This window comes from Zonotrichia leucophrys, chromosome 22, assembly GCF_028769735.1.
Source record: "Zonotrichia leucophrys gambelii isolate GWCS_2022_RI chromosome 22, RI_Zleu_2.0, whole genome shotgun sequence".
NCBI classification, from domain to species: Eukaryota; Metazoa; Chordata; class Aves; order Passeriformes; family Passerellidae; genus Zonotrichia; species Zonotrichia leucophrys.
Genome location: NC_088191.1, coordinates 3,689,596 through 3,714,745, shown reverse-complemented (window position 1 = coordinate 3,714,745; position 25,150 = coordinate 3,689,596). Strand labels below are relative to the sequence as shown.

General features: G+C 59.5%; 2 protein-coding genes across 4 annotated transcripts; one reads left to right on the top strand and one right to left on the bottom strand.

Annotated features, from left to right (window-relative positions):
* Nucleotides 1-33: 33 nt before the first annotated feature.
* On the top strand, nucleotides 34-6,709 carry NUDT18 (nudix hydrolase 18). Its single transcript, XM_064731263.1, has 5 exons — nucleotides 34-96; nucleotides 2,580-2,740; nucleotides 3,893-4,106; nucleotides 5,708-6,240; nucleotides 6,559-6,709. Exons 1-5 carry the CDS (start codon nucleotides 57-59, stop codon nucleotides 6,613-6,615), a joined length of 1,005 nt encoding a protein of 334 aa, XP_064587333.1. The 5' UTR covers nucleotides 34-56; the 3' UTR covers nucleotides 6,616-6,709.
* A 954-nt stretch (nucleotides 6,710-7,663) lies between these two features.
* On the bottom strand, nucleotides 7,664-23,932 carry FHIP2B (FHF complex subunit HOOK interacting protein 2B). Of its 3 annotated transcripts, XM_064731253.1 has the most exons (18): nucleotides 23,845-23,932; nucleotides 23,669-23,747; nucleotides 20,338-20,507; nucleotides 18,505-18,609; nucleotides 18,303-18,425; nucleotides 17,781-17,819; nucleotides 17,196-17,741; nucleotides 16,914-17,110; nucleotides 16,729-16,837; nucleotides 16,413-16,489; nucleotides 14,787-14,976; nucleotides 13,784-13,944; nucleotides 13,587-13,706; nucleotides 12,425-12,515; nucleotides 12,192-12,344; nucleotides 10,630-10,770; nucleotides 8,350-8,450; nucleotides 7,664-8,273 (listed from the first exon to the last, which is right to left on the bottom strand). In XM_064731253.1, the coding sequence occupies exons 1-18, from the start codon at nucleotides 23,887-23,889 to the stop codon at nucleotides 8,168-8,170; spliced, it is 2,553 nt and encodes an 850-aa protein (XP_064587323.1). In that variant the 5' UTR covers nucleotides 23,890-23,932; the 3' UTR covers nucleotides 7,664-8,167. The 3 variants fall into 3 exon arrangements, with proteins under 3 accessions (XP_064587323.1, XP_064587320.1, XP_064587322.1); XM_064731250.1 differs by having other exon boundaries at nucleotides 17,196-17,819; XM_064731252.1 differs by having other exon boundaries at nucleotides 17,196-17,819; nucleotides 18,303-18,422.
* Nucleotides 23,933-25,150: the final 1,218 nt, after the last annotated feature.

Here is a 25,150-nt window from a genome sequence, read left to right as displayed (position 1 = left end):
CATGAATGTCACCCACAGCTGGGAACAGCTGGAGCCTGCAGGACCCAGGGTTAGGGATGGATAATGAGATGATTGATTGGCTCCCGCAATTGAAAGGTAACTATTGTGGGAATATTAAGAAAAGCTCAGGGCGCTGCTCCGTCCTGTCCGATGGAGGAAAATTACCGAACGCCGCCGCGCAATTAGCACGGGGTAATTAATTAACACCTGGCAATAGGCACATGGGCAACTAATTAACACCGGCAATGGGGACTGGGCAATTAATTAACATCGCACAATGAGCGCTGGGCAATTAATTAACACCGGGCAATGGGCAGGGGGCAATTAATTAACACCGGGCATTGGGCACGGGGCAATTAATTAACACCGGGCAATGAGCACTGGGCAAAGGGCACTGGGCCATGAACAAGAAGCGAGGGGCACCAAGCGATGACCCTCCCGGAATCACCACCGCCTAATTAACCCCGCCTAATTAACTCTGCGCCACGCTCCCAGCGGCCCCTTTAAGTCCAAGTCCCGCCCTATCTGAGTGGCAGCAGCACCAACCAATGAGTGGCGAGCTGCTCCGGCGCGCTGCCCAATAGGCTGCGAGCAGGGGGGCGGGCCCGGCGCGGCGGAGCCCCGGCGCGGTGAGTGCGCGGCGCATGCGCGGTGCGGGGGGGGCGGGGGTCCCGCAGCCCGCCCGCGACCCCCGGAGCCGCTGCTGCCCCCCCCGAGCTCCGGCGCGGCTCCCCCGGGCTCAACGGGGCCCCCCGACCCCCGCCGCACCCTCCCGCTGCTCCCCCCACCTTCCCGCATCCTCCCGATGCCGCTCGCAGCCCCCCGCACGCCCCTTCCCGCAGCCCCCCGACTCTTCCTGCATCCCACCCATCCTTGGGGCAGCCCCCCGAGCCTTGCTGCGCCCCCCGAGCCTTGCTGGAAGCCCCCCAAAACCGTGCCCGCATTGCAGAGCCCCGAATCTTTATTGCAGCCTCCTTAGAGCGCCCCAAAGCTTTATTGAACCCCCCAAACCTTTATTGACCCCCCCTACTCATTTTCTTCCTGCGTCCTGCAGCCCCCCAAACTCTGCCCTTACCGCACCCCCCAAACCCTCACTGAGACCCCCTAAACCTTCCCTTAATTACACCCAATAGCCCCCCAAACCCTTCCTTTCCTGCACCCTGTAGCCCCCCCCAAATTCTTCCTCGTAGCCCCCCAAACCCTTCCTTTACTGCAGCCCGCAAATCCTCATTGCAGCCCCCCCAAACCCTTCCTCATAGCCCCCCAAACCCTCCCTTAATTGCACCCAATAGCCCCCAAATCCTCTCCTGCAGCCCCCCCCCCAAATATTTCCTCATAGCCCCCGAGCCCTTCCTTTGCTGCAGCCCCCAAATCCTCATTGCAGCCCCCCCAAACCCTCCCCATCGCCCCCCAAGCCCTGGTGCGCCCCCAGCCCCCCCTGCACGCTGCAGCCCAGCTCGCCCCCGTGCCCCCCCCAGCTCGCCCTGCAGCCCCTTCCCCCCTGGGACCCCCGGGACCCCCCCAGCTCCAGCTCCAGCTCCAGCCCCCCCGGCACCCCCCAGCCCAGCGAGCTCTTCTACCCCAGCGCGGGCATCGCCCAGTCCAGCCGCCCGTACCCTCCCAGTGCCGCCCAGTACGGCCACACCTTCCCCACCAGTATCTCCCAGTCCAGCCATCCCATTCCTCCCAGTACCGCCCAGTTCGGTCAGCTCTTCCCTCCCAGTGCCGCCCAGTCCAGCCAGCTTTTCCCCACCAGTATCCCCCAGTCCAGCCATCCCATTCCTCCCAGTACGCCCCAGTCTGGGCTCCCCTTTTCCCGCTACCTCTTCCAGTCCAGCCATCCCATTCCTCCCAGTATATTCCAGTCCAGCCAGCCTTTCCCTCCCAGTATCTTCCAGTCCAGCCATCCCATTCCTCCCAGTATATTCCAGTCCAGCCATCCCATTCCTCCCAGTATATTCCAGTCCAGCCAGCCTTTCCCTCCCAGTATATTCCAGTCCAGCCAGCCTTTCCCTCCCAGTATCCTCCAATCCAGCCAGCCTTTCCCTCCCAGTATCTTCCAGCCCGGCCAGCCTTTCCCTCCCAGTAACCACCAGTCCAGCTACCCCTTTCCCCCCAGTATCCTCCAGTCCGGCCACCCCTTTCCCCCCAGTATCCTCCAGTCCAGCCAGCCCTTCACGTCCTTCCTCTTCCCGTGCATCCTGCAGTCCAGCCAGCCCTTCTCGTACCGCAGCCCCCCGCGGCTCCCCAAATCCTGCCAGCTCTTCCCGTGCCCCCCGGCCCAGCCCAGCCAGCCCTTCCCGAGCCGCGCCCCCCCGGGGGTCCCCCAGTCCAGCCAGCCCCTGTCCTACCGCAGCCCCCCGCGCCCGCCCCCCAAACCCTTCCCCGCTTACCCCCAGTCCAGCCGCCCCCTCCCCATTTACGCCCCCCTGCCCATCCCCCAGTCCAGCAGACCCTTCCCCCCCTCCCCCCAATCTCCGGAGCCCCTCTCTGTGTCCCCCCTGGGCCTGCACCTCTGGGGGGTCCCCTCGCCCCCCCAGGAGCCCGCCCCGCCCTGAGCGGCCCCGCCCCGCCCGCAGGGACCCCCGCCCCGATGGGGGACGCGCCGGTGCCGGAGCTGGAGGCGGTGCTGGATGGAGGCGCCTGGGATGTGGGGGAGACGCTCGGGGGGACCCCCGCGCCCGTCCGCCTGGGCAGGAACGTGTGCTACGTGGTGCTGGCCGTGCTCTTCAACCAGGAGGTGAGGCAGCCCCGCTCCCAGTGCCCCCAGTCCATTCCTCCAGTGCCCCCAGTTCAGCCAGAACATCCCCCCAGTGCTCCCAGTGCAGCCAGAACATCCCCCCAGTGCTCCCAGTGCAGCCAGTCCATTCCCCCAGTGCCCCCCAGTACAATCAGGACATCCCCCAGTGCCCCCAGTCCATCCCCCAGTGCTCCCAGTTCAGCCAGGCCATCCCCCAGTGCTCCCAGTGCAGTCAGCACATCCCCTCAGTGCCCCCAGTCCATTCCCCCAGTGCCCCCCTGTTCCTCCAGTCCATCCTCCAGTGCTCCCCAGTGCAGTCAGGACATCCCCCACTGCCTTCCAGTCCACCCCCCAGTGCCCCCAGTACAGCCAGGCCATTCTCCAGTGCCCCCAGTGCAGCCACCCCTTTCTCTCCAGCATCTTTCAGTCCAGCAACCCCAGCACTCCCCAGTACCCCCATTCCATCCCCCTTTCCCCTCGTACCTCATTCCAGCCCCAATCCCCCCAGGATGCCAGTACCTCCATTCCAGCCCCCCAATCCCCCGAGTACCCCCATTCAAGCCTCCTTGCCTCCAGTACCCCAGTCCAGCCCCCACTATCCCCAGTGCAGCCCCCCGTACCCCATTCCAGTCCCCTGTACCCCCCGTACCCCATTCCATCCCCTGTACCCCCATTCCATCCCCAGTACCCCAATTCCATCCCCAGTACCCGAATTCCATCCCCTGTACCCCAATTCCATCCCTTGTACCCCACTCCATCGCCATTTCCCCTGTCCCTCCCCAGGGCTCGCTGCTGCTGGTGCAGGAGGCCAAGCCCGAGTGCCGGGGGCTCCGGTACCTGCCCAGGGGCTCAATACCCCAATTCCATCCCCAGTACCCCAATTCCACCCCCAGTACCCCCATTCTAGCCCCTGTACCCCATTCCATCCCCCTTTCCCCTCTCCCTCCCCAGGGCTCGCTGCTGCTGGTGCAGGAGGCCAAGCCCGAGTGCCGGGGGCTCTGGTACCTGCCCGCGGGCTCAGTACCCCAATTCTAGCCCCAGTACCCCCATTCCATCCCTCGTACCCCAATTCCATCCCCAGTACCCCCATTCTAGCCCCAGTACCCCCATTCTAGCCCCGATTCCATCCCCCTTTCCCTTCTCCCTCCCCAGGGCTCGCTGCTGCTGGTGCAGGAGGCCAAGCCCGAGTGCCGCGGGCTCTGGTACCTGCCCGCGGGCCGGGTGGAGCGGGGCGAGCCCATCGTGGCCGCGCTGCGCAGGGAGGTGCGGGAGGAGTCGGGGCTGCTCTGCGAGCCCGAGACGCTGCTGGCGCTGGAGGAGCGCGGCCCCGCCTGGATCCGCTTCTCCTTCCTGGCACGGGCCACAGGTGTGTGCGGGCACGGGGGGCACGGGGGGCACGGGGGGAGCGTCACCAGCTGGCTCTGTGGTGGGTATCAGTGTCCCCAGCTGGCTCCATGATGGAAAGTGGCACTCCCATGGTGGGTATCCCTGTCCTTTGGCACCCTCCATGATGGATATCAGTGTGCCCTGCCAATCTCATGATGGATGTCCCTGTCCCCTGCCAGCCCCCATGATGGCAAGTGGCACTCCCATGATGGGTATTCCTGTCTCCTGCCAGTGTCATGATGGAAAGTGGCACCCCTGTGATGGGTATCTGTGTCCCCTGGCACCCCCACGATGGGTATCCCTGTCCCCTGGCATTCCCATGATGGGTATTCCTGTCTCCTGCCAGTGTCATGATGGAAAGTGGCACCCCCATGATGGGTATCCCTGTCCCCTGGCACCCCCATGATGGGTATTCCTGTCCCCTGCCAGCCCCAGGATGGCAAGTGGCACCCCTTTGATGAGTATCTGTGTCCCCTGCCAGTTCCATGATGGATGTCCCTGTCCCCTGCCAGCCCTGTGATGGGTATCAGTGTCCCCTGCTAGTCCCGTGATAGGAAGTGCCATCCCCATGATGTTTATCTCTGTCCCCTGCCAGTGTCATGATGGCAAGTGGCACCCCCATGATGGTATCTGTGTCCCCTGCCAGCCCCATGATGGGAATTCCTGTCCCCTGCCAGCCCCATGGTGGCAATCAGTGTCCCCTGCCAGCCCTATGATGGCAAGTGGCACCCCCATGATGGGTATCAGTGTCCCCTGCCAGCCCTATGATGGGTGTCCCTGTCCCCTGCCAGCCCCATGGTGGCAAGTGGCACCCCTGTGATGGGCATCAGTGTCCCCTGCCAGCCCCATGGTGGGTATCAGTGTCCCCACCCCTCCTGTGCCCAGGCATCAGTGTCCCCTGCCACCTTTGTGCCAGGCCACCGCTGTCCCCTGCCACCACCCCTCAACCCCCACACAGGACCACCAGTGTCCCCTCTGAGCCCACCTAGGGGGTCTCAATGTGCCACCAGTGTCCCCTCTGAGCCCACCTAGGGGGTCTCAATGTGCCACCAGTGTCCCCTCTGAGCCATGGAAATGGGGAGTGGGTTTGGGGGAAAATAGGGAAAATGGAGATGGAGTTTGGGAGTGTTTGGGGGGAAATGCAAAATGGGGTTTTGGGGGTGTTTGGGGAAAAATAGGGAGTGGGTTTGGGGGGAAATGGGGAGTGGGGTTTGGGGGTGTTTGGGGGAAAATGGGGAGTGGGTTTGGGGGAAAATGCAGAGTGGGGTTTTGGGTGTGTTTGGGGGAAATGGGGAGTGGGTTTGGGGATGTTTGGGGGGAAAATAGGGAGTGGGGTTTTGGGGGAAAAAAGGGAGCGGGTTTGGGGGTGTTTGAGGGAAAATAGGGAGTGCATTTGGGAGTGTTTGGGGGAAAATGGGGAGTGGGGTTTTGAGGTGTTTAGGGGAAATGGGGAGTGGGTTTGCAGGTGTTTGGGGTAAACAGGGAGTGGGTTTGGGGGTGTTCGATACCCTCGGTGGTCTCGGTGTCCCCCCAGCCCCTTCCCGCTGTCCCCCCATTCCGTGCCCCCCCCTGTGCGCTCAGGTGGGACCCTGAAGACCCTGCAGGACGCTGACTCCGAGTCCCTCCAAGCCACCTGGTGGCGCGGGGACCCGCGCTCGCTGCCGCTGCGCTCCGTGGACATCCTGCCCGTGCTGGAGCTCGCCGCCCGCTACCGCCGCAGCCCCGCGCATCCCCCGACGCTGCCGCGGGAGCTGCCCTGCTCCCCGCTCTGTCTGCGCCTCCTGCTGCCCTTCTGCAACGCCTCGGGCGAGCTGTGGCTGCTGCTGGCCGCCGCCGCCACCCCGCAGCTGCCCGTGGTGGCGTGCGGGACATCGCCGGCCGAGCTGCGAGCGGGGCTGCGGCCGCCGCTGCTGCGGCTGCTGCGGGAGCGCCTGGGCTGGGAGGCGCAGCCCGCGGCTCTGGGGCTGCTGGGGCTGCAGCACAGCCCCGGCGACGCTGGGGACACCGATGGCATCTGCTTCAACGTGCTGCTGAGCGTGGAGCCGGGGGGGCAGCGGGAGCGGCCGCCCGAGCCCCGAGACCCCGCGCTGCGCTGGTGGCCGGTGCGGGAGACTGCGGGCCGCGTCCTGCGAGCGGGCGCCGTGCCGTGCGCAGTGGATGAGGACGGAATTGGGTTGGGCTGGAGGCGGGGGCCCAGGGATGGCTGTGGGGTGCTGGGAGCGTGGCTGTGCTGGTGGTCGTGTCGGGCTGTGGGGTGGGGTTGGGGATGGGGGGGTTTTCATGGAGATCGGGGTTGGGGGAAAGCAGAGTGGATTCTGCTTTAAAGTGCTGCTGTTGAGGGGGTGGTTAGGGTATTTGGGGGGGGGGTGGGGAGGGCAAAGGGGCCGAGACCCGGGGACACCCCAGCCTTGCGCTGGTGGCCGGTGCGGGAGGAGCTGCGGGGCCGCGTCCTGCAGAGGATCCGGGCAGCCGTGCCCGTGCGCAGTTAGGGATGGAGAGACGGGAATTGGGGTTGGGGGGCTCGGAGGGGTAAAGGGGGGGCCCGGGGATGTGCTGGATGGGGGTGCTGGGAGCAGAAATGAAATGAAATGAAATGAAATGAAATGAAATAAAATTAAATAAACCCTGCTGCTGGTGGTGGTTCTGTGTCCGGGCTGTGGTGGGGAGTGGGGTTTGGGGGGGGAATGGGGTTTGGGGGTGTTTTGGGTAAAGGGAGAGTGGGGGTTTGGGGGGAAATGCAGAGTGGAGTTTTGGGGATGTTTGGGGGAAATGGGGAGGGGTGTATTGGGAGTGGGTTTGGGAAAATGTAGGAAAGGGAGTGGGATTTAGGGGTATTTGGGGGGAATGGAGAGTGGGTTTGGGAGTGTTTGGGGGAAAATGGGGAATGGGGTTTTGGGGGGAATGGGGAGTGGGGCTTTGGAGGGAAATGGGGAGTGGATTTGGGGGTATTTGATATCCTCGGGGGTCTCAGTGTCCCCTCCAGCCCCTTCCCGCTGTGGCCGGTGCGGGAGGAGCTGCGGGGCCGCGTCCTGCAGAGGATCCGGGCAGCCGTGCCCGTGCGCAGTTAGGGATGGAGAGACGGGAATTGGGGTTGGGGGCTCGGAGGGGAAAGGGGGGCCCAGGGATGTGCTGGGAGCAGAAATAAAATAAAGTAAAATAAAATAAAATAAATAATAAAATAAAAAAATAAAAACTAAACCGGTGCTGTGGTGGTTCTGTGTCCGGGCTGTGGTGGGGAGTGGGGTTTGGGGGGCGAATGGGTTTTGGGGGTGTTTTGGGTAAAGGGAGAGTGGGGGTTTGGGGGAAAATGCAGAGTGAGGGTTTGGGGATGTTTGGGGGAAATGGGGAGTGGGTTTAAGGGAAAATACGGGAGTGGGTTTGGGAGTGTTTAGGGGAAAATAGGGAGTGGGGTTTGGGGTATTTGGGGGAAATGGAGAATGGGGTTTGGGGTGTTTGGGGGAAATGGAGAATGGGGTTTGGGGTGTTTGGGGGAAATGGAGAATGGGTTTTGGGGTGTTTGGGAAGGCACACAGGCGCTGGTGCTGAGTCACAGCTTTACTGGAGCAGAGTCCCATCACCCTGGGGAGGGGCTTTGCGGGGTCTGGGGGGAACAGTCCCCCACCAGAGCATACACACGTGTCACACACACACACACAGACATGTCACACATGTCACACATGTCACACATGTCACACTCCCCCTGCCACAGCGCCAGGGGGCAGGGGACACTCGAGTCCTTGCAGCTGAGCTTGGGGGGCTCCGTCCCACACACCCCATTCATTATTGCCTAAAAATTCCCTGTGGAGCCTTGTGGGGAGCAGCAACCACCACCCAGGAGGAGCCACAGCAGCCACGGCCCCGCACCCAGCACGGGGACGTGGCCACACCTCGGGGCTGGCCAAGGTGACAGCCAAGGACTCATCCTCCTCATCCTCATCCTCCTGCCGGCTCCTTCCCGCGGAGCCACGGCCACTCCTGGCTCCTGCAGGGCCACCGGGACGTGGGCAGGGCCACCACAAGAGGGGGAGCCCGGGGAGGGGCTCAGGGCGGCCCCTCGGGTGGCCCCTTGACCAGGGCGATGGCCGCCAGCTCCTTGCAGAACTCCTCCAGCACCACCACGGCCTTGAGCAGCACGGCGTGATCCATCCTGCGGGGACACCGCTGACTGAGGGGCTCTGTGGGGCACGACCCCTCCCCAAAAAGGGCGTTTTGGGGGCACTCACTGCTCGCCTGGCACCAGCCCCAGGAGCTGCCGGCGCACCAGGAGCAGCTTGGCCCTGGCGTGGGGCACGCGCTGCAGCCGCTGCATCAGCTCCCCGATCACCTGCGCAGGGAGCAGAGCGTCACCCACTGTGAGAAGCTGTCTGAAATGTCCCTCATTTCCTCACCAGCGTCACTGGGGAGTGTCACAGACATTTTTTTTCATTAAAAATATTTCCTTAAGGTTTTTTCTTCCTGAGAAGCCAAAAGGTTTCAGGAACACAATGAAAGCAATGGTTATCTGCTGCTGTGGGATGCAACAGGTGCATCTGGGATTGGCTCATCTTGGATTTTGTAATTAATGGCCGATCCCAGCCCAGTTAGCTTGGACTCTCTGTACGAGACACAAACCTTTATTATTCATTCCTTTCTATTCTTAGCTTAGCCAGCCTTCTGAGATGAAACTTTTCCTTCAATTCTTTTTAGTATAGTGTTAATGTAATATATCTCTACGTTTGGTAGCTATATCCCCCTCTTTCTCTCTCTTTTCTCTGTCTTTCTCTCTTCCTTAATCCCACTATCACATTTTGCTGTGGTCACTCAATAAAGGTGCATTTGTTTGGATTATCACTGCAAATCCCCTTGTACTGTGTTGGTTCTTTTGCACCCTGAGATCACCCCACGAACCATCACAAACCCTGTTCATAAGGATGGATTGTGACACTCTCTCTCTCTCTTTTTTTCTCTCTCTTCCTCTATCTTTTTCTCCCTCTATCATATTTTGCTGTGGTCATTCAATAAAGCTGCATTTGTTTGGATTATCACTGCAAACCCCCTTGTACCATGTGGGTTTTTTGCACCCTGAGATCCCCCTATGAACCATCACAAACCCCGTTCGTAAGGATGGATTGTGACACTCTCTCTCTCTCTCTTTTTTCTCTCTCTTCCTTCATCTTTTTCTCCCTCTTAATCCCTCTATCATATTTTGCTGTGGTCACTCAATAAAGCTGCATTTGTTTGATTATCACTGCAAACCCCCTTGTACTGTGTGAGTTTTTTGCACCCTGAGATCAATCCACGAACCATCACAAACCCCATTCGTAAGGATTGTGACACTCAAACTTTTTTCCTCTCTCTTCCTCTATCTTTTTCTCCCCCTTAATCCCTCTATCGCATTTTGCTATGGTCACTCAATAAAGCTGCATTTGTTTTGATTATCACTGCAAACCCCCTTGTACCGTGTGGGTTTTTTGCACCCTGAGATCACCCCATGAACCATCATAAACCCTGTTCGTAAGGATGGATTGTGACACTCTCTCTTTTTTCTCTCTCTTCCTTCATCTTTTTCTCCCTCTTAATCCCTCTATTGCATTTTGCTGTGGTCACTCAATAAAGCTGCATTTGTTTGGATTATCACTGCAAACCCCCTTGTACCATGTGGGTTTTTTGCACCCTGAGATCAATCCATGAACCATCACAAACCCCATTCGTAAGGATTGTGACACTCTAACTTTTTTTCTCTCTCTTCCTCTATCTTTTTCTCCCCCTTAATCTCTCTATCTCATTTTGCTGTGATCACTCAATAAAGCTGCATTTGTTTGGATTATCACTGCAAACCCCCTTGTACCATGTGGGTTTTTTGCACCCTGAGATCAATCCATGAACCATCACAAACCCCATTCGTAAGGATTGTGACACTCTATCTTTTTTTCTCACTCTTTCTCCATCTTTTTCTCCCCCTTAATCCCACTATCAGATTTTGCTGTGGTCATTCAATAAATCTGCATTTGTTTTGATTATCACTGCAAACCCCCTTGTACTGTGTGAGTTTTTTGCACCCTGAGATCAATCCATGAACAATCACGAACCCTGTTCATAAGGATGGATTGTGACACTCTCTGTCTCTCTTTTTTTCTCTCTCTTCCTCTATCTTTTTCTCCCTCTATCATATTTTGCTGTGGTCATTCAATAAAGCTGCATTTGTTTTGATTATCACTGCAAACCCCCTTGTACTGTGTGAGTTTTTTGCACCCTGAGATCAATCCATGAACAATCACGAACCCCATTCGTAAAGATTGTGACACTCAAACTTTTTTTCTCACTCTTCCTTCATCTTTTTCTCCCTCTTAATCCCTCTATCTCATTTTGCTGTGATCACTCAATAAAGCTGCATTTGTTTTGATTATCACTGCAAACCCCCTTGTACCGTGTGGGTTTTTTGCACCCTGAGATCCCCCCACGAACCACCACGAACACCAGAGAGTGTCCCCGTGTCCCCATGCCCCCGAGGGTGACACCATTACCCTGACAAGGACGGAGAAGAGCGAGCGGCAGCCGGGGGCCAGGCTCAGGTAGGGGTCCAGCAGGTACTCGTGCAGGTGGGGGTGAGGGAAGGCGGCCAGCTGGGACAGCACCGAGGTCACCTGCAGGTTCAGGCTGTAGGGCTGGGATGGGGGGGACACTCAGCACCTTGGGTGACCCCCCAACATCCCCTCATCCCCACCAAGGTGATGCTTTTGGGCACCTTGGCCATGATGGGGGACTCAGGGGAGTTTAGGGCTGGGATGGGGGGGACACTCAGGACCTTGGGTGACTCCCCCATCCCCTCATTCTGAGCCTGTCCCTCCCAAACTGATACTTTTGGGCACTTTGTCCCCATGATGGGGGTCCTGGGGGGGCACAGGGCTGGGACAGGGAGGGACACTGAGGACCTTGGGTGACCCCCCCAGCCTCCCCTCATCCCCACCAAGGTGATGCTTTTGGGCACCTTGGCCATGATGGGGGTCCTGGGGGGCACAGGGCTAGGATGGGGGGGACACTCAGCACTTTGGGTGATCCCCCAGCCTCCCCTCATCCCCACCAAGGTGATGCTTTTGGGCACTTTGTCCCTTAGGGGGGCACAGGGGGATGTAGGACTGGGATGGGGGGGACACTCAGGATCTTGGGTGACCCCCCAGCATCCCCTCATCCCCACCAAGGTGATGCTTTTGGGCACCTTGGCCATGATGGGGGTCATGGGGGGCACAGGGGGGTGTAGGGCTGACCCCCCCACATCCCCTCATTCTGAGCCCATCCCCACCAAGCTGAAGATTTTGGCCATTTTATCCATTATGGGAGTCGTGGGGGGCACAGGGGGGTGTAGGGCTGGGATGGGGGGGACACTCAGCACCTTGGGTGACCCCCCAACATCCCCTCATCCCCACCAAGGTGATGCTTTTGGGCACCTTGGCCATGATGGGGGTCCTGGGGGGCACAGGGCTGGGATGGGGGGGACACTCAGGACCTTGGGTGACTCCCCCATCCCCTCATTCTGAGCCCATCCCCACCAAGCTGATGCTTTTGGGTGCTTTGTCCCCATGATGGGGGTCCTGGGGGGCACAGGGCTAGGATGGGGGGGACATTCAGCACTTTGGGTGACCCCCCAGCCTCCCCTCATCCCCACCAAGCTGATGCTTTTGGGTACTTTGCCCCTTAGGGGGGCACAGGGGGTTGAAGGACTGGGATGGGGGGGACACTCAGGTTCTTGGGTAACCCCCCAGCCTCCCCTCATCCCCACCAAGGTGATGCTTTTGGGCACCTTGGCCATGATGGGGGTCATGGGGGGCACAGGGGGGTGTAGGGCTGACCCCCCCACATCCCCTCATTCTGAGCCCATCCCCACCAAGCTGAAGATTTTGGCCATTTTATCCATTATGGGAGTCGTGGGGGGCACAGGGGGGTGTAGGGCTGGGATGGGGGGGACACTCAGCACCTTGGGTGACCCCCCAGCCTCCCCTCATCCCCACCAAGCTGATGCTTTTGGCCATTTTGTCCCCATGATGGGGGTCCTGGGGGGCTCAGGGGGCACCCAGGTGTACCCCAATACCTGATCCAGGATCCGGCTCATCCTGTCAAACAGCACCTTGAGGAAATGTCCCTCATAAAACACCACCCCAGGGTGACAGCAGTGACACGAGTCCAGGGGCCGGGGGCACGAGGGCCACCCCCACGGGGCAGCGTTGGCACGGCACGCCTGCACCTGCCCAGGGGTGACAGCAGGTGAGAGCCAGGCTGGGGACACCCCTGGGCACCCAGCATGGCACCCAGCATGGCACCCACCATGGCCAGGGCGTCGTGCACGTAGGTGTCGTATCCGCCCTCCTCCATGCACGACGAGGTCTTGGCCTCCTCAGGGACCAGGCACAGGAAGCTGGAAGAAAAGGGAGGAGAGGATGGGTGTTGGGGAAAATGGAACAGGATTATAAATGTGATTGCCTGGCAAAAGATTTTGAGAATATGGAAACTATAAGTGAGATTGAAATGAAAGCAAGCTTTGTTACTGAACAACTGGAAAACAATGGTGTGGCTGGCTGAAGGTGATCCCCTTTTGATGGAACAACACCCTCTGCTTGCAGACAGCTCCAAGGGTCAGAGCAGACCCTACAGCTTGGCAGAAGGGCCCAAAGAGGAGATTTTAGGGTTTAAAATGTAACACAGGATGGTAATGTAATGATTCTTATAGGCTGTGTGGAAATGCTGTAGGATTTGTATCTTGTACTGGATTGGTTAGTGAGAATTGGAATATTCAACACAGAAGATTTATTGTATTGGAATGGGAACCTCGCTCTCTTATCCCTTTTACTCCTCTTACACTTTTTACTCTCTTATGCTTATACTCTCTTACCCTTTTACTTTCTTACCCTCTCATCCTCTCTGCCCCTCTCTTCTCTCAGGCCTGTTCTGAGCTGTGGCTGCAGCTCCAAACAAGGCCCCTGCACCCAGGCCCTTTGCAATAAACCCCAAATTCCATGACCAGAAGAAGATTTATTGTATTGTAACAGGAACCTTGCCCTCTGATCCTCTCTTTTACTCTCTCATTCTCTCTTTACCACGCTCTTGCCTTCTCTCTCTTTACCTCTCTCTCCCTCTTTGGGGCCTGCTCTGAGCTGTGGCTGCAGCTCCAAACAAGGCCCCTGCACCCAGGCCCTTTGCAATAAACCCCAAGTTCCATGACCAGAAGAGGATTTATTGTATTTTAACGGGAACCTTGCTCTCTCATTGTGTTTGCCACTCTCTTTACCTCTCTTTCTCTCTCTCGGGCCTGCTCTGAGCTGTGGCTGCAGCTCCCAGCAGGGCCCTTTGCAATAACCCTAAATTCCACCACCTGCCTTCAGAGATCTCTCATCTCCATCCATCCCAATCATCCTACCCCCTCAACACTCCTACAGATGGGGAGGGGGATGCAGCCCCCCATTGCAGCCCAGCCCCTCCAAACCCCTACCTGCTCACCACCTCGCTCACTCGCTCCTTCCCCGATGGGGTCGATGCTGGTGAAGGATTTTTTGTCACCCCAAAGCTGTCAGGGAATCCATCGGTGAAATAGGGATCCTCCTCCAGCTCCCTGTGTGGGGTCAGCATTAGGGGGGTGGGCAGTGGGTGGGGGGCACCCCCTGACCCTGCCCAGCCCCCCTTGCTCACAGCCCGTCCTCCTCGGGCTCCGTCTCGGGGGGCCCGCGCTCCTCGGCGCCGCGCTGCAGGTACGCCCTGGCCTCCAGGTTCCTCAGCACCAGGTTGTGAGCCACGTGCTCGTGGGGCTTCCTCAGCAGCTCCTCGAAGAGCCTCAGGCTGGCCAGGCTGATCTGGGGTGGCAGTGCCAGGGTCAGAGCCCTGCAGGCTGGCCAGGCCGATCTGGGGTGGCAGTGCCAGGGTCAGAGCCCTGCAGGCTGGCCAGGCTGATGTGGGCACGGCCAGCAGGGTCAGACCCCTGGCAGGCTGATCTGGGCACAGACAGCATGGTCAGACAGACTCCTGCAGGCTGGCCAGGCTGATCTGGGGTGGCAGTGCCAGGGCCAGAGCCCTGCAGGCTGGCCAGGCTGATCTGGGCATTGCCAGAAGGGTCAGAGAACCCTGGCAGGCTGATCTGGGCACAGACAGCATGGTTAGAGCCTTGCAGGCTGGCCAGGCTGATCTGGGGTGGCAGTGCCAGGGTCAGAGCCCTGCAGGCTGGCCAGGCTGATCTGGGCACAGCCAGCAGGGTCAGAGCCCTGGCCAGGCTGATCTAGGCACTGCCAGCAGGGTCAGAGCCCTGGCCAGGCTGATCTAGGCACGGCCAGAAGGGTCAGACAGAGCCCTGCAGGCTGGCCAGGCTGATCTGGGCACTGCCAGCATGGTCAGAGCCCTGGCAGACTGATCTGGGCACGGCCAGCATGGTCAGACAGACCCCTGCAGGCTGGCCTGGCTGATCTGGGGTGGCAGTGCCAGGGTCAGAGCCCTGCAGGCTGGCCAGGCTGATCTGGGCACTGCCAGCATGGTCAGATCCCTGGCAGACTGATCTGGGCATGGCCAGAAGGGCCAGACCCCTTGCAGGCTGATCTGGGCACGGACAGCATGGTCAGACAGACTCCTGCAGGCTGATCTGGGCATTGCCAGCATGGTCAGAGCCCTGGCACTGCCCACCCCCGCCCAGCCCAGGTGGGCTCACCTCGTCGCTCAGGTGGTCGCAGCGCTCGATGAGCTGCGCCCTCAGGGCATGGGCGGCGTCCCCGGGGGTCTCGGGGTGCCGGTGGGGCCCCAGCAGGAACAGGACCAGGCGGTGGAGCAGGGCGGGAGAGCGGAGCTGCCTCACGGTGCCCGTCAGCACGGCCGTGGCGCCCAGCACGGCCAGCTCCGACCTGCGGGGTGGCACGGGGGGTTTGACAGGGAAAAGGGGGAACCCCGTTATTCCTAGCTGTGAGGGGACCCTGAGGAGCAGAACACCCCAGCTGGGGTCAGAACACCCCAGGGAAAAAGGGGAACTCCTCCATTCCTGGCTCTGAGGGGACCCTGAGGAGCAGAACGCCCCAGCTGGGGAAGCGGGGGCTGTCCAGGGAAAAAGGGGAACCCCCACTCCTGGCTCCTGAGGAGCAGAACACCCCACTTTGGGTTGGGATGTTTGTCCAAGGAAAAAGGGGAACCCTCCCTGCTCCTGGCTCTGAGAGGGTCCCTGCTCCAGCTGGGGTCGGGGTGTTTGTCCAGGAATAAAGGGGAAACCTCCCCATTCCTGGCTCTGAGGGGACCCTGAGGAGCAGAACGCCCCAGCTGGGGTTGGGGAAAGGGGAACACCCCATTCCTGGCTCCTAGAGGGTTCTGAGGAGCAGAATCCCCCAGCTGGGGTCAGGGTGGTTGTCCAGGTAAAAGGGGGAACCTCCCTGCTCGTGGCTCTGAGGAGAAAAATGCCATAGCTGGGGTTGGGGTGGATGTCCAGGGAAAAGGGGGAACCCCTTCACTCCTGGCTCTGAGGGGACCCTGAGGAGCAGAACCCCCCAGCTGGGGCCAAGGTGGTTGTTCACAGAAAAAGGGGGAACCTCTCTGCTCCTGCCTCCTGAGGAGCAGAACCCCCCAGCTAGGACTGGGGTAGATGTCCAGGGAAAAAGGGGGATCCCCCTGCCCCTGGCTTCCAGGGGATCCTGAGGAGCAGAACCAGCTGGGGTCGGGGTGGTTGTCCAGGGAAAAGGGGGAACCCCCATTCCTGGCTCTGAGGGGGTCCTGACCCAGCTGGGGTCAGGGTGGTTGTCCAGGGAAAAGGGGGAACCCCCATTCCTGGCTCTGAGGGGGTCCTGACCCAGCTGGGGTTGGGGTGGTTGTCCAGGGAAAAGGGGGAACCCTCACTCCTGGCTCTGAGGGGGTCCCCACTCCAGCTGGGGTTGGGGTGGTTGTCCAGGGAAAAGGGGGAACCCCCACTCCTGGCTCTGAGGGGACCCTGAGGAGCAGAACCCCCCAGCTAGGACTGGGGTAGATGTCCAGGGAAAAAGGGGGATCCCCCTGCCCCTGGCTTCCAGGGGATCCTGAGGAGCAGAACCAGCTGGGGTCAGAGTGGTTGGCCAGGGAAAATGGGGAACCCTCACTCCTGGCTCTGAGGGGGTCCTGACCCAGCTGGGGTCGGGGTGGTTGTCCAGGGAAAAGGGAGAACCCTCACTCCTGGCTCTGAGGAGCAGAAAGCCCCAGCTGGGGTTGGGGTGGTTGTCCAGGGAAAAGCGGGAACCCCTCCACTCCTGAGGGGGTCCTGAGGAGCAGAACACCCCAGCTGGGGTCAGGGAAAGGGGAACCCCCCACTCCTGGGGTCACTCACATCTGCAGGAGCTGCGGCTGCAGGGTGCCCTGCAAGAACTTCTCCTCCACGGCCTGGCTGATGGCATCGGCCACGAGCTGGGGGGGGAGAAAGGGGCTGAGAGTGGGGACCCCCCCCAGGACAAAGCACAGCCTTAAATTGCACCCCAGGAGGTTTGGGTGGCATTAGGAAGAATTTCTCCACAGGAAGGGTGTGGGAATGGGGCTGCCCAGGAAGTGGTGGTGCCACCATCCCCATCCCTGGAGGTGGCACTCGGTGACAAAGTGGGGATCAGGCCCCAATTAACTCCCAGATTAATGAACCCTGTGCTTCTCACCGGGTGGGCACCCATCACCAGCTCATCCAGGAAATCCAGCCAGCCCAGGAACTCTGCCAGGCTCTCCTTGCCCGGGAACCCCCCGTCCCCAGCGCCGTCCCCCTGCGACCTGCATGGCACAGAGAGCGCGCGGCTGTGACACCGCCTGGCTGGCACCTGGCACGCCCAGCCTGGCACCCCCTCACCTCCAGCTGGCCCTGTCCATGCCGAGGACATCAGCAGGGTCGGTGCCAGCGGGCACGGCGCTGTAGAGGTCGCAGAGGTGCCCCACGAGCAGCTGGCACAGGGCAGTGCCCCGCGCCAGGCAGGTGGCAGCCGCCTCCTGGGACAGCCCCGCCAGCAGCAGCATGTTCTCCCGAGCCTTCAGCGCCACCCGGCTCTTCTGCGAGGAAGAGGAGGAGGGCACGGGGGTGGCCACAGGCCTGGCAGTGCCCTCTGCCCCCGAGGTGCCACCCCTGAGGCCGTACCTTGCTCCTGCACAGTGCCACCAGGCAGGTGACGAGGTTGCTGTCCCTGCGTGCCGGGGAGGGCTGGGCAGGAGGGGAGGTGGCATCGGTGCCCGAGGGATGATCCAAATTCTCTTTCCTGGGCATGGAGCTGGCAGTGGTGCCCAGAGGATGCTCCAAACCCTCTGCCCTGGGCATGGAGCTGGCAGAGGTGCCCAGGGGATGCTCCAAACGCTCAGAGCTGGCAGTGGTGCCAGGGGGATGCTCCAAACGCTCAGAACTGGCAGTGGTACCTGGAGGATGCTCCAAATTCTCTTTCCTGGGCATGGAGCTGGCAGAGGTGCCCGGGGGATGCTCCAAACCCTCTGCCCTGTGGGTGGAGTTGGCAGAGGTGCCTGAAGGATGCTCCAAACCCTCTGCCCTGGGCATGGAGCTGGCAGAGGTGCCCAGAGGGTGCTCCAAACTCTCTGTCCTAGGGGTAGAAACGGCAGTGGTGCCTGGGGAAGGCTCCAAACACTCGGAGTTGGCAGCGGTGCCTGGGGGATGCTCCAAACCCTCTGCCCTGGGCATGGAGCTGGCAGAGGTGCCCGAGGGATCTGTCCTGGGGCTCTCCGGGGCTCTCCTCCCATTCAGGACGCTCTTTCCCTGGAGAGGAAGAGGAGCAGCAAAGCATTGCAGGCATCACCTTCCTCCTCCTCCTCCTCCTCACCCCAAGGGGCTTTATGGCAGGGAGGAGGCTGCAAAGGGGGTCCAAAACCCCAACTGGGGAAGCCCAAACCCCATTGGGCACCCCACAGTGTCCCACCTGCAGGATGTGGGGCAGCAGGCTGGGAGCCCAAACCCCACTGGTGACCCCACAGTGTCCCACCTGCAGGATGTGGGGCAGCAGGCTGGGATCCTGCTGGAGCCCAAACCCCACTGGAGACCCCACAGTGTCCCACCTGCAGGATGTGGGGCAGCAGGCTGGGATCCTGCTGGAGCCCAAACCCCACAGCGTCCCACCTGCAGGATGTGGGGCAGCAGGCTGGGATCCCAAACCCCATTGGTGACCCCACACCATCCCACCTGCAGGATGTGGGGCAGCAGGCTGGGAGCCCAAACCCCACTGGTGACCCCACAGAGTCCCACCTGCAGGATGTGGGGCAGCAGGCCGGGATCCTGCTGGATCTTGGAGCAGAGCACGGCGGTGAACTGCAGCTCCTCCCTCTCAGTGCCGGAGCCCAGGCGGTCCCCGCTGAGCTGGAGCAGCTTCTGGGGAGCAGGGAGGGCATGTGGGGGTGCTGGGGGTGTCACCGCGGGTGTCACCCCTCGGGGACGGGTGGCAGCTCACCTGCACGGGCCGGTGCACGTTGAGGTAGTGCAGGAGCGGGTGCTGCAGCTGCCCCAGCAGGCGGCTGAAGAAGAGCAGGACCTGCTGCCTCATGCCGGGGGGGTACTGGGACAGGGACAGGGGACAGCCATCAGCCACATCCCTGGTGTCCCCCTTGTTGTAGTGTGTGCAATGTCCTGTTTTAGACTTCAGGTCCCGGGTCCCTTCCCAGGTGTGCCAATACCGGTCTCCCATCCCCCCTTGCCCCTTGCTGAGTGAGCCCTGTCAATCAAGCTTAATATTCCAGCAAAGGCGTCGTGTGGTTGGTCGAGTTCAAAGGATGCCCCTCAGGCCCAGAGGCCATTGGCCTGGCTAGGTGTCCCTTGTCCCTTGAGACCCCGCCCCTCCCACCTGGTTGGTGGCTCACCTGTCCCTTCCCCTCCCCCTGAGCTTCAAAGGTGAAGCACGCCATGTGCTCTCCATTCTGTTGGAGCTCTTCCCAAGACTCAGACCTCTGTAACCATGGAATAAACCACTGCATATAACCCTCCAGCAGAATCCCTCCTTTCTTCTCTTCACCTTCACTTGAAGCTTCTTCCTGAGGTAAACGGAGTCCCTAACAAGCCTGGACTTGTTTGGTGCCCAGCTGAAACCACCGGCAAGCTAAAGGTGTCTCTGGGGTGATACAGCACAGCTGCCGCCTTTGGCCCAGCAGCGAGGATCAGACTGGCCCAGGCACAATCTAACTGGTAATACTGGGATTCATATTCCTATACCCCTAAATCACCCCAAACAATCCCCCAGATCCCTTTAAACGTGGCATTCACGTTCTCTGGAAAAATCCCTTCACCCAGGATTCTTCTCCTGAGAAGCCTCAGAGAAAAAGGAAAACAATTCTGCTCTCATTTGCTTCTCCTCTGTCTTGCTCATGTGGAATGTGTTTGGAGATTGTTTACCCACAGGTGATTGTTTCATTGGGTTCTGCTGTGAGTTATTTTGTGTTTGTTTTATGTGTTTATCTTCTTGGTTATTTTGACTCATTCGCCAATCAAGGCCAAGCTGTTTCGGGACTCCGGAAAGAGTCTGGCACACAGATATTTTAAAAATAAAAATAAATAAAAATAAGCATAAACAATAAAAAGAGTCAGGCACACAGATATTTTTAAAATAAATAAAAATACAAATAAAAAAAATAAAAATAAAAACAAAAATTAAAAATAAAAACAAAAATTAAAAATAAAAATAAAATTTAAAAAAATCTGCTACTGGCTTTGCAGGATGAAGTGCCAGGTGTGGAAAAAAAGGAAATATTGGCCAAATATTTAACAAATAGAACAGCTTTGCTGTCCTTTTACTGCTATTAATAGCAACAAGGCCCCTAGAAATTGATTTTTATTCAAATAGAGGTGGAAACATGCTGGTCCTTTCGCACCCAGGAGGATTTGGGGTTTTGGGGTGCTGGGAAATGGGAAATAATCCCCCAGATGTTTTTATTTTTATTTTTTAAATGCCTGTTTTAATTTTAATTTTTAAACTATCTGTGCGCCAGATAAAAACCCTTCCTGTGCAAGCAGGGATGTGCTGATGTGCAAGCTCCCGGAAAGGATGCCAGTGGGGAACCTGAGAACCCCAAGACCCTCCCAAAAAAAGCCAAATTTTCCCTCAGAAAACCCCAATGTTCCCCAAAAAAAGGCCAATTTTCCCCAAAAAACCCCCAAGCCCTGTGACCACCTCCCACTTCACAAACTGGAAAAATGCTCCAAAATTCAAATTATTGAGGGGCAGCAGGTACAGCAGCTGGGCAAGGCCGCGGGTTCGGCCTCTCCCGAGGATTTTCCCGATTCCCGGGCTCACCTCTGCCTTTCCCAGCGTTGCCAGAGTTTCCAGCAGTTTGTGCTGCAGCAGGAACTCGAGGCACGGCCCCGTGTCCCCCGGCGGGCGCTGCCGCTCCTCGTGCACCAGGATGTCCAACATCTGCCGCAGGCGCCACGGGATGTCCGTCTGTCGCGCTGGGACGCTCTCGTCTGCAGGGTTTGGAGATTTAAGATTTGGGATTCGGGGGATTGGGGGTTTGGGGATTTGGGATGAGAGGTTTGGGATCTGGGGATCGGGGGTTTGGGGATTCAGAGATTAGGGGATTTGAGGGAATTGGGGGTCCAACATCTGCCGCAGGCGCCACGGGATGTCCGTCTGTCGCGCTGGGACGCTCTCGTCTGTGGGGTTTAGGATTTGGGATTGGGGGATTCAGGGGTTCAGGGATTTGAGGATCAGGGATTGGGGATTCAGGGATACCAGGATTCAGAGATCAGGGATTCAAGGATCCAGGGATCCAAGGGTTCAGGGATTCAGGGATCAGAGATTATGGGGTTCAGTGATTCGGGGATTTGGGGATTCAGAGATCTGGGAATTCAGGGATACTGGGGTTCAGGTATCTGGGATTAGGGGATTGGAGGATTTGGGGATCCACATCTGCTGCAGGCGCCACGGGATGTCCGCCTGTCGTGCTGGGACGCTCGTCTATGGGGTTTGGGGGTTTAGGATTTGGGATTCGGGGGATTGGGGGTTTGGGGATTTGGGATCAGAGGTTTGGGATCTGGGGATTGGGGGTTTGGGGATTCAGAGATCAGGTATCTGGGATTGGGGGATTTGAGGGAAATTGGGGGTCCAACATCTGCCGCAGGCGCCACGGGATGTCCGTCTGTCGCGCTGGGACGCTCTCGTCTGTGGGGTTTAGGATTTGGGATTGGGGGATTCAGGGGTTTGGGGATCAGGGATTTGAGGATCAGGGATTGGGGGATTGGGGATTCAGGGGTTCAGGGATACCAGGATTCAGAGATCAGGGATTCAAGGATCCAGGGATCCGAGGGTTCAGGGATTCAGGGATCAGAGATTATGGGGTTCAGTGATTCGGGGATTTGGGGATTCAGAGATCAGGGATTCAGGGATCTGGGAATTCAGGGATACTGGGGTTCAGGTATCTGGGATTAGGGGATTGGGGGATTTGGGGGTCCACATCTGCCGCAGGCGCCACGGGATGTCCGTCTGTCGTGCTGGGATGCTCTTGTCTGCGGGGATCAGGGGTTTAGGATTTGGGATTCGGGGGATTGGGGGTTTGGGGATTTGGGATCAGAGGTTTGGGATATGGGGATCGGGGGTTTGGGGATTCAGAGATCAGGTATCTGGGATTGGGGGATTGGGGGATTTGGGGGTCCAACATCTGCTGCAGGCGCCACAAGATGTCCGTTTGTCGTGCTGGGACGCTCTTGTCTGCGGGGTTTGGGGACTTGGGATCGGGGATCAGAGACTGGGGATTTGGGAATTCAGAGGTTCAGGGATCTGGGGATTTGGTAATTCAGGGGGTCAGGGATCTGGGATTTGGGATTGAGGGATTTGGGGGTCCAACATCTGCCGCAAGCATCACGGGATGTCTGTCTGTCGTGCCGGGATGCTCTCGTCTGTGAGCATCAGGGATCAGGGACTGGGGTCCAGGGATTTGGGGATCAGGGATTCAGGAGTTCAGGGATCTGGGAATTCAGGGATTCAGGAGTTCAGGCATTTGGGAATTCAGAGATTCAGGGATACTGGGATTCAGGGATTTGGAGATTCAAGGATCCAGGAATCCAGGGATTCAGGATCCCCAAATCACCAAACCCCTGAATCCCTGATCTCTGAATCCCCGAATCTGCAAACCCCTGAATCCCTGAATCTCCAAATCCCTGAATCCCTAAATACCCAGATCCCTGAACCCCTGAATCCCTGAACGCCTCAGGGATTTGGGGATCCAGGGGTACAGGGATACCAGAATTCAGGGGTTCAGGGATTCAGGGTTCAGAGATTCAGGGATTTGGGAATTCAGGGATCAGAGGCTCAGGGATTCAGGGGTTCAGGGATTTGGGGATTCAGGGGTTATGGGATACTAGGATTCAGAGATCAGGGATTCAAGGATCCAGGGATGTGGGGGTTCAGGGATTCAGGGGTTTGGTGATTTGGGATCCAGGTACCCAGGGATCCAGGGGTTCAGGGATTTGGGGATCAGGGATTCAGGGATTTGGGGGATTCAGGAATTCGATGATCCAGGGAGTTGGGGATTTGGGGATCCGGGGATACTGGGATTCAGAGATCAGGGATTCAGGGACTTGGAGATTCATGGATTCAGAGATTCAGGGATCCAGGATTCATGGATTCACGGATTCAAGGGTTGTGTGTTCCCCTGTTCACAGGGGGGCTGCAGCGGCGCCCCCCGGGCACAGCAGCAGGAGGGATGCCCCGCTGAGGTGCCAGCCGTGCCAGCGGGGTTCTGCCAGGGCTTTTCCCCGATCCGTGCCATCCCTAAATCCTGCTCCTCCGGAACGGGAACAACGCTAGATGGCAATGTGAGGATGGAGCAGCCGCTTCCGCTCCGGCCTAGGACGCTGCCGGACATCCCGCTCCTCCCCCGGTGGGCACCGGAGACCCCCGGGCAGAGCGGGCACCGGGATCCGCCGGGAACTGGGGCCGGAGCGCTCCCGGGGTTACCGGAGGGACGAGTCCCAGCCTGTGTTAGGAGTGTCCCAGCCTGTGCCGGGAGTGTCCCTGTGCCGGGAGTGTCCCTGTGCCGGGAGTGTCCCCAGCCACCCCAAACCCTCCGTGCCGACCCCACCGGGGGCCTCAGGGGGGCTGAGCAGGGCAGGGAACCCCGGTGGGTAAATCCTGCCGGGATTTGGGAAGGGGGTCCCGTCCCCGTTCCCACGTGCCAGGGCAGCCACAGCGCAGCGGGGTCCTGTGCCAGGGCACGGGGTGCCATGGCAGGGTGCAGGGATTTGTCCCAGGACACGGGGTCCTGTCCCGGGACATGTCCCGTGCCCCAGTATCATTCCTAGGCCGGGGACCCCATTTAGGACACAGGGACCCTCTCCAAAGACCCTTTCCAGGATATGGGATCGTGTCCTAGGGAATGGGGTCCCCTATTAGAGCACTGCGACCCCCCCTCCTTGGGCACAGAGACCTCATCCCGTTTTTAGGACACCCTATTTTCGGATATAAGACCTCTCTTAGAACACGACAGCTCTGCTCCCACACCACAAGGACTTTATTGGCACCTGAGACCCCATCCCGGGGAAAAAAGACCCCATCCCGGGAAACAGGGAGCCCATCCCGGGACAAAAGCCCCCCAAGCCCGGGGCACCGCGACCCGCGCCCCTCTCACCTGTGGCCTCCAGGTAGTAGCCGGTGATGCCGGTCCAGTGCTCGGTGAAGGCTTCCAGCAGGTCCACGCTGGGCTCCCGCTGCTCACACCGGGATCGGGGTCAGGGAGGCACGGAACCCCCATTCCCGGTCCCATTCCCGGTCCCGTTCCTGCCGCGTCCCCCCGGCCCCGCTCACCGTCTCCACCGCCTGCTGCAGCAGCGCTCCCAGCCGGCTGAGCATGGCTGGGACCCCCGGCCCGGCCCCGGCCCCGCTCCCGGCCCCGTTCCGGCCCCGCCGCTCCCGCCCCGCCCGGCCCCGCCCGGCCGGTCCCGCCCCCGGCGGCTCCGCTGCCGCTCCCGGCGGGATGGGCCGGGCTGGCGGCGGGAAGGGCGGGGGACGGAGGGGTTGGGAAGGTGGCGCTGCCCTAAAACTGCTCCGCGGGCGGGTCTGGGCGGGGATGGACCCGGGGCATGGGGTGGGAACAAACCCCACACTCCGGGGCGGGGGCATCAACCCACCCCAGGTGGACCCCACAAACTCCTTGCGCCAAGATCAGGATACCCTCCACTATCTCCTTCGCTGGGATCGGGACTGACCCCACAAACCCCTTCACCGGGATCAGGATACCTCCCAAAAACTCTTTCCTTGGGATCGGGATTGACCCCACACACCGGGATGGGAACAAACCCCACACACTGCAGAGGGGGCATCAACCCACTGCGGATGGACCCCACAAATTCCTTCACCAGAATCGGGATTGATGCCACAAGCCCCTTCACCAGGATGGGGATGGACCCCACAAACCCTTTCCCCAGGATCAGGATACCCCACAAACTCCTTCCCTAAAGTTCGGATTGACCCCACAAACTCCTTCACTGGAATGGGGATGGACCCCACAAACTCCTTTGAGCAGGATCAGGATACCTCCTAGAAGCTCCTTCCCTGGGATCAGGATTGACTCCACAAACCCTTTCACCATGATCAGGATACCCCCACAAACTCCTTCCTTGGGATTGGGACTGACCCCACAAACCCCTTCACTGGGGTCGGGGCTGACCCCACAAACCCCTTTACCAGGATGGGGATGGACCCCACAAACTCTTTCCCTGGGGTTGGGATTGACCTCATAAACCCCTCTACCAAGATAGGGATGGAGTCCACAAACCCCTTCACAGGGATGGAGCCCATAAACCCCTTTAACCACAAATTCTTTCCCTGGGATCAGGACTGATCCCACAAACCCCTTCACTGAGATGGGGATGAAGCCCATAAACCCCTTCACTGGGATCAGGATTGACACCACAAACTCCTTCCTTGGGATCAGCATACCCCCCCCGAAACTCCTTCCCTGAGGTTGGGATTTACCCCACAAACCCCTTCAACCAGGATGGGGATGGACCCCACAAATTCCTTCCCAGGAATCAGGACTGACCCCACAAACTCCTTGATCAGGATGGGGATGGACCCCACAAACCCCTTCAATCAGGATGGGGATGGACCC

Excerpts from the sequence above, each read along its gene's own strand:
- NUDT18 (XM_064731263.1), top strand. The coding sequence starts at position 57 with ATGGATAATGAGATGATTGATTGGCTCCCGCAATTGAAAG. Across the intron at positions 97-2,579 it reads TTGGCTCCCGCAATTGAAAG|GGACCCCCGCCCCGATGGGG; the intron begins GTAACTATTGTG and ends CCCCGCCCGCAG. Across the intron at positions 2,741-3,892 it reads CCGTGCTCTTCAACCAGGAG|GGCTCGCTGCTGCTGGTGCA; the intron begins GTGAGGCAGCCC and ends CTCCCTCCCCAG.
- FHIP2B (XM_064731250.1), bottom strand. The coding sequence starts at position 23,889 with ATGCTCAGCCGGCTGGGAGCGCTGCTGCAGCAGGCGGTGGAGACG. Across the intron at positions 16,490-16,728 it reads TGGTGATGGGTGCCCACCCG|CTCGTGGCCGATGCCATCAG; the intron begins GTGAGAAGCACA and ends CTCCCCCCCCAG. Across the intron at positions 14,977-16,412 it reads CAGCCGCAGCTCCTGCAGAT|GTCGGAGCTGGCCGTGCTGG; the intron begins GTGAGTGACCCC and ends GCCACCCCGCAG.